The sequence below is a fragment of the Vigna radiata genome, unplaced genomic scaffold (genome assembly GCF_000741045.1).
Source record: "Vigna radiata var. radiata cultivar VC1973A unplaced genomic scaffold, Vradiata_ver6 scaffold_335, whole genome shotgun sequence".
Classification (NCBI taxonomy): Eukaryota; Viridiplantae; Streptophyta; class Magnoliopsida; order Fabales; family Fabaceae; genus Vigna; species Vigna radiata.
This window is the reverse complement of record NW_014541821.1, coordinates 32218-40195: the sequence shown is the minus strand read 5'-3', so window position 1 is coordinate 40195 and position 7978 is coordinate 32218. Positions and strand designations below refer to the sequence as shown.

General features: G+C 34.9%; 1 protein-coding gene across 2 annotated transcripts; it reads right to left on the bottom strand.

Annotated features, from left to right (window-relative positions):
- Window positions 1-1188: 1188 nt before the first annotated feature.
- LOC111240676 lies at window positions 1189-2671 on the bottom strand. Of its 2 annotated transcripts, none has more exons than XR_002666186.1 (2): window positions 2028-2671; window positions 1189-1941 (listed from the first exon to the last, which is right to left on the bottom strand). XR_002666186.1 is itself a non-coding variant. In XM_022776189.1 (2 exons), exons 1-2 carry the CDS (start codon window positions 2371-2373, stop codon window positions 1936-1938), a joined length of 309 nt encoding a protein of 102 aa, XP_022631910.1. In that variant the 5' UTR covers window positions 2374-2634; the 3' UTR covers window positions 1204-1935. The 2 variants fall into 2 exon arrangements, 1 of the variants encoding a protein (XP_022631910.1); XM_022776189.1 differs by having other exon boundaries at window positions 1204-1941; window positions 2071-2634.
- Window positions 2672-7978: the final 5307 nt, after the last annotated feature.

Genomic DNA, 7978 nt, shown 5'->3' with positions numbered 1-7978 from the left:
TTTAATGAACCATAGTTTATAAGAAATTAAATTAAAAACTTTCAATTTTATCGTGAATTCAAACTTAATTATATATATATATATATATATATATATATATATATATATATATATATATATATATTATATTCCTTATTTATCCACTGGGTCAGTCTGGTTGGTTCTTTGTTCCTAGTTTTGGTGTAGCAGCTATATTTTGATTCATCCTTTTTTTCCAAGGATATCATAATTGGACATTAAACCCATTTCATATGATGGGAGTTGCTGGTGTATTGGACGCTGCACTACTATGCGCTATTCACGGTACAACCGTAGAAAATACTTTATTTGAAGATGGTGATGGCGCAAATACATTTCGTGCTTTTAACCCAACCCAAGCTGAAGAAACTTATTCAATGGTTACTGCTAATCGCTTTTGGTCCCAAATCTTTGGGGTTGCTTTTTCCAATAAACATTGGTTACATTTCTTTATGTTATTAATTGTACCAGTAACTGGTTTATGATGAGTGCTTTTGGGGTAGTTGGTTTGGCCCTGAACTTACGTGCTTATGACTTTGTTTCTCAAGAAATCCGCGCAGCGGAAGATCCTGAATTTGAGACTTTCTACACCAAAAATATTCTCTTAAGCGAAGGTATTCGTGCGTGGATGGCAGTTCAAGATCAGCCTCATGAAAACCTTATATTCCCTGAGGAGGTTCTACCACGTGGAAACGCTCTTTAATGGAACTTTAGCTTTAACTAGTCATGACCAGGAAACTACCAGTTTCGCTTGGTGGGCCAGGAATGCCCGACTTATCAATTTTATCCAGTAAACTATTAGGGGCCCATGTAGCCCATGCTGGATTAATAGTATTCTGGGNCGGAGCAATGAACCTTTTTGAAGTGGCTCATTTCGTACCCGAGAAGCCCATGTATGAACAAGGTTTAATTTTACTTCCCCACCTAACTACTCTAGGTTGGGGAGTATATATAACAATTTGCGTAAACATTTTATATTTTTATTTTTTAAAATAAAAAATACAATTAAATATATAAATATTCTTAATATATCTTTATAACTATATCTTAAAATATAATAAAAGTTTATAAACTACTAATATAATAAAAAAAAGTTAAATATGTTTTTAGTCCCTCAACTATTGGGCGATTTTGGTTTTAGTTCCTCTTTCAAAATAAGGTACAATTTAGTCTTCGATGTTTTGGAAACTTTGATTTTAATCCTCCAAAACTAATGCTGTTAAAAATTTGTTGATGTGTCTAACGTCTCTCCACGTGTGTTAACTGTTTTATTGCCTCTTTCTTGACACATGTGATTGCTTTTTTGCTTTTTTACCATTTGGGCCACCAGTAAACCATTTTGCCTTCAACCAAGTTTTTCAACAAAGTTTTTCAACCAAATTTTCCAACGCCTGCAAGAACGTGGGACAACCAAAAGGAAAAAGCAATCGAAGAAGGTAGAGGGAACTAAAACCAAAAGGAAGAGTTCTTTTGAAGTTGCGAAGATGATAGATAGATTCCCCCAACATCTGGACTTCGATATACCCATTTACTCGCACCCAGAAAAGCGCTATAGAAAACGTAAATAAAAGCCAACAGAAGCAGAATCACATATCATCTTTCATTTGTAATCCACTCAACAAACATGGCTTCACCATATACCTTCATCACGAGAGCAAGAATAGGAAGACTCATAAAACACAGATGGTCACCTGGAAAAGAAATATGCATCCGGAAATAAACTTATTCTCCTCAACAACAGATACCATACTTGCCCATTTCAACTCACCATGGTGTTTCTCCTCTTGAGCAAGCTACCACCATTCATCTTTATGGAGTAACCATCAACCATTTCCCCCAATACCCAGTTTCCCTTTGGACCATCGATAGTCGCTGGTTCCTAGGTACTACCCCATCAGTCGCACTCCATTATTCTATCTAAACCTGCAAGGAGGAGATAATGTAAGTCAGAAACCTTCACACCTTTAATCATAAACTTGAACCTGCAAATCGATGTTTTGAATCGCGACCCAAATCCCAGTAACCCATCCTTTACAGTCCATATTCACCCACCAACCACCAAAAACCCCAATCAGAGCATAACGGTGACCCCGACGAGACTGTGCGGTGGCCAGGCAACCCAAAGAAACCGCTGGAGTGGCCAGGAAGGGCTGACCCAATGGCGGCACCAGCAATGGTGGCTAACGGCGCCTTCTTGTCGTTCCTTCGTTCTGTCACGATGAAAATGGAGCAGAAAAAGATCTCGTCGCCAGCGACGGGCTTCGTGGGCGAGGGCGTTAGCGCGACGAACTGCGGCTTGTGTCGGTTGATGCGGTGGCGCGGTCGGTTGACGATGGCTCTGGCAATAGACGTCATCGCTGGCGACGCCGGGGTCGCGGTTCGCAGCTACCGGTTGGGGGGAGGTGAGGATGGTGCGGTTGCCAACGTTTGAGTGCCTTGGGGTTTCTGTTTGTCTGCAGAGAAGAAGAGACCCTAAGTCTCGGGAATTTGCGAGAATGGGAGGAAAATGCAGAACCCCTAATGCCCCAAAAAAGCAATCAAAAGTGTCAAGAGAGAGGCAGCAAAACAGTTAACACACGTGGACAAACATTAGACACAACAACAGATTTTTAACAGCGTTAGTTTTGGAGGACTAAAACCAAAGTTTTCAAAACATTAAGGACTAAATTGTACCTTATTTTGAAAGATGGACTAAAACCAAAAACGTTCAATAGTTGACGGACTAAAAACATATTTAACCCTTTAAAATATTAAAATTCTCTTAATTATATTGAAGATTTTTTTTTATGATGGTAAGTAATTTATTTTATAATCTTTGCTTTAAATTTATTTGAATTCGATTTACTTGATATAGTTGTGGTTATATAAAAGATAATGTATAATTTGTAATGTGTAATGGTTAAAAGAAAATTTATATTAGCTTATACTGTAAATATATTTGCGGTTATAGACTGAAGAAATCTACAGTGTTATAGACTGAGTGTTGTTGTTGTATATGCTTGGATGAATTCGATCTCAATGTTGAGTGTTACGCACTCCCATGTCAACACTTCTTTCATCAAAGATGTATTACGCGCTGGCTAAAAGCCAATCAAACGTGTCTCATTTCTCGCCAATCTCTACGAACCATAAAAGACTAGCAACAAAAGTTTCATTATTAAGATGTTTTTTATTTAGTATTTTATTTCAATAATTTAAATAGAGAAAATTTTATTAAAATTTTATGTTAGTGAGAAATAAATCAGTGTAAGGTTTAATGTATTCGGAGGTTCCTATTTATGCGGATTCATATCAATTTTCTTAATTGTTGTGGACGAAGTTAACTTTCTTGCAATGTGGCATATTGAGGTGTCTTTTACTTACGATGTGGCACAGTATGAGATTACTACGTGGATATTTATATCATTTTAAATTTTAAAATATGGTAAACTGATTAATGAGTGTTTTTTCATTTAGGAAAAACTCATTAAAAATTAGGGATTAGTGATTTGGAAATTGGGAGTTTCTTCTCTGGGTTTCTTCTTGCAGGTTCGGGTTGTTGATTATTGAGAAGCCCAAAGACGAAGGTTGATGGAGGCAGGTTATGCGACGACGCCAAGGAAGGTCATGCTAGGGTTCAAGTCCTTTCCTTTCTTCACGATAGGGTTTTGCCTCTTCTCCTTTATAGCGCTGCTGATGCTATGTGGTGGCGAGATGAAGGTCTGAATGGTTGGTTGAGTTCCCGTTAGTGTTTGTGGTGGCGAGGAGAGAGAATGTAGAGATGCTCAGGGTGGTGATTTAGGTTTTTAGGGTTCTTTCAGTTTCAGATTTTTCTTTAGGTTTCAGGTGTGGATATATAATGTCACATAAAAAATTATCTCTTTCCCATATAATATATATAATGTCAGTAGTGGAGAGATGGGCGGGAAGGGATTATGTCTCGTAGTATATGTATTGCCTCCTTTTATGAGATGAACCTGAACCTTTGTACAGAATGAATGTGGTATTTGTATTTCTTACACTCATCTTTGAGTTTCTTTGGTTATGGTCGTAGAGCTAAACCTGACTGTGTACGAATATAACTACATGTTTTCTATGCCACAATAAATGTAGTTCTGTAGATTTATCTACAACATAATTCCTTGTTCATATGTCGAGATACTTTTGAATTACTGCTCCCCATATGGTATTACTGGCTCTAGTTTGGAAAGACCTGATTGATGCGTCTTCTTAGCCCTTGTTTTCTGTCACCGGAGTATGAATGATATATTTTGAAGATACTATTAATCTTTATTCATCTTTCTATCAGGCTAATAGTGGTTTATCGGGCTAATGGTGATTTGGGTGGTTACTTCACTATGTCTTTCATTGATATAATTCTTTCTCATCCGCAGTTTCTTTTCTTTCATCCATTTTTTATTTGCAGAATCAACCAACCTCCTTCATTTTTTTTTTATTGATTTCATTACACTTATTTGAGTATGGGAATGTCGAAGGAAGATTACCAAACCATGAAAGACGTTAAGTTGTACATGATCCATTGGCGGGTTAACATATTTGCTTTAATTATATGCAGTTGTCAGAGTATTAAACAACTTTTGTGATCGCTCAGACTCTTCGACACTAACATTATTGACAAACTAGTAAACATGGTTGTTGATGAAATTCGAGGAATCTTCCACATTGATGATCATGCTATTACTTCTTCGGAATCTCAATCCCCAGAAATTCCTCTATGGATTGTAATCAATGTTACTGATAGCAGCATGCATGCAGCAACACAATATCCTTTAAGAATAATTCCAGCAATCGTTAAACCCATTGACACGTTGAAGAAATCTACAGTGTTATAGACTGAGTGTTTTTGTTGTATATGCTTGGATGAATTCGATCTCAATGCCGAGTGTTACGCACTTCCATGTCAACACTTCTTTCATCAAAAATGTATTACGCGCTGGTTATAAACCAATTAGACGTGCCCCATTCGTCGCCAATTTCTGCGAACCATAAAAGACTAGCAACAAAAGTTTCATTATTAAGATGTTTTTTGTTTAGTATTTTATTTCAATAATTTTAAATGGAGAAGATTTTATTAAAATTTTAGGTTAAATATATTCAGTGTTCTCTATTTTTACTGATTTTCTTCAATTAGGTCCTTGTTTTTTAAAAATGATCAATTTAGTCCCTAAATTTGAAAAATCAAACCAATCAAGAACATTCCGTTAATTTCTCTGAATGACGTTAAATATAGACTAGTGCTTCTTTTTTTCGTTTAAGCTAAAACTTTTCGCTTAAGCTAAAAAATTTTGCTTAAGCTAAAAAGTTTTGTTTAAACTAAAAGAACAGATTCCAGTTTTGAAATTTTTGCTTACCTTAATCTGCTTGGTACAATGAAAAGAAAGTAAAAGTTTAAAATTTAAATCTAAACAATAGTTGAAAGAACAAATAAATTGTTTCTATAAATTAACATTTCTTTTCCTTACACGTTTACAATCTTTCTAGCCAAATAGAAAAAATAACATCATCATTAGTAATTTATTTTTCTTCTATCCAAGCATGCCATAAGTATTCCTCCAAGGCCTATTTGATCGAAGGGGAGATGGGATTTGATACAAAAAACCAAAGCAGTTTTCAGTAAAATGAATAACGTGTACTCTAACCAAAAGTTCAATATATACAAAGCATTTTCCTTCATCAGTTGATGTAAGGCATAAGGGCTTTAAATGAAAACTCAGTATCGGTGCCTCTAAGCACTCTGAAGTTGAAGTTAAATTCAAATACTGCCCTATCTTATAGGGGGATATACCACTGGATTAACATTTACATCGCTAATGTGAGTACACAACTTTGGACTAGAACAGTAAAACTAGATCAATTTGTACACTGACAGTTCACCACTCCTCACTGAAGTGACCACGATAAAACTGCTTTTCTGCTTGACATGGAACAAATTGAGATGGAAATGAATGTCAATTAAAAACTCATGACAATGCAGGGTGCACATATCAACATAAAATGAGCTTTGAGAAGGCTTATTACTTAACATGAACATAATCCTCAGCCATATGTCATGAGCACGACATTTCTTTCATTAGAGAACTTGAGTTATAGGGTCATCATCAATGTCAATGCAGCCAAGAACAAGATGATTTTTCACTTGTGCAAAGGGTTTTCTTCATCTAACCATATGGGATCTTTCAAAACTTGAACCTGTCTTTTTAGCATAAGCGAAAATGTTTAGCTTAAGCGAAAAAAGAAGCACTGGTCTATATTTAACGCCGTCCAGGGAAATTAACGAAATGTCCTTCATTGGTTTGATTTTTCAAATTCAGTGACTAAATTGATCATTTTTAAAAAACGGGGACCTAATTGAAGAAAACCAATAAAAATAGGGACCACTGAATTTATTTAACCAAAATTTTATATGTTAGTGAGAAATAAATTAGTGTAAGGTTTAATGTATTCAGAGGTCCCTATTTATGCGGATTCGTATCAATTGTGTCCTCGTATTCTGAAAGTTCTCAATTAGGTCCCTATTTTGGTAAAATTGAGTCAATAATGCCCTTATTGTTAGTTATTGTGGACGGTGTTAACTTTCTTGCAATGTGGCATGTTGAGTTGTCCTTTACTTAATGACGTGGCACAGTTTGAGATTACTATGTGGATATATATATCATTTTAAATTTTAAAATATGGTAAACTGATAAATGAGTGTGTTTTGATTTAGGGAAAACTCATTAAAAATTAGGGATTAGTTGTCAGAGCAACTGTAGTGGAATGGTTAGCATGGAACAATAAATCAAAAGGGTTTTTAATATAAACGTGTGTCTTTTAATTTCTTCTCAATTTATCTTACTGTGCAAATAACAAATATAGTAATGTTGAGAGAAATTTGCACAAATGAGTTTTATAGTGGTTCAGATCTTACCAATCCTACGTCCAGTCATTTATCTCAAATCAAGATAAACAGTTCATTAAGCACAAAACAATTACAAACTACATTCATAAAGAAACAATTTGTAAAAGTTTAGAATTCACCTCTCTTGATACCACAAGAGATAAAACTGCACCTCCTTTGAATCTTCACAAAGGATGAACCACCTTCTTCGAATACTTCAAGGATGAAACACCTCCTCCGAATACTTCACGAAGGATGATCCTCTTCCAAACACCTCCTCAGACGCACCAAGGATGAACCAGTTATTCCTCTGTCACCGTAGCAATAATTCACCAGTTCCACAAACAAGAGTTTCCTTAACTAAGCAAGAGCACACAATTCTCAAAGAGTTCTGAGTATTTTAGCGCAAGGGAAGAGTTGTTGTTGATGGATAAAGAGAGCCTATTTATAGACTCAAGCAAAAACTATTTCATTATTCAAAACTAACCATTTAACGCTTTTAATCGATTAATATTACTGTTAATTGATTAAATTGAGTGCAACGGCTAGTTTTCAAAAGTTAGAAAACTCCAATAGTCACTTTGAATCGATTAAAATGAATTTTAATCGATTAACTAATAGATTAAAATGAATTTTAATCGATTAACTAATAGATTAAAATGAATTTTAATCTATTAAAACAGAAAAAATTGAGTTTTCAGCTTTTACTCGTTTTAATCGATTAATACTAGTTTTAATCGATTAAAACAGTGCGATTTTGACTCTTAATACTAATTACAATGTATGAAAGTACATGGAATCAAAGCCAATGAAAATCTAAGTCCTAAACAATAAACTACAATTATTACAAAAGCTTTCCATTGCAAAACAAGTCTTCAAAGGATCTTCTTGAATCTCCCTTTCTCTTTAGTTGATTTGGGCATCATCAAAACTTCATCTTCATCATTTTGCTAACATTCTCCCCCTTTTGGATGATGATCAAAAACTCCTTTGATTTAAAGCTTTTAGTAATAATCTGGATAAGAACACAACTTATGGAGGAAAAGAGCATTAGTGAATAATAATAAGCTTTAAACATTTTCT

Bases quoted from the DNA above. Each gene is read 5' to 3' on its own strand.
- LOC111240676 (XM_022776189.1), bottom strand. From the start codon at position 2,373: ATGACGTCTATTGCCAGAGCCATCGTCAACCGACCGCGCCACCGCATC.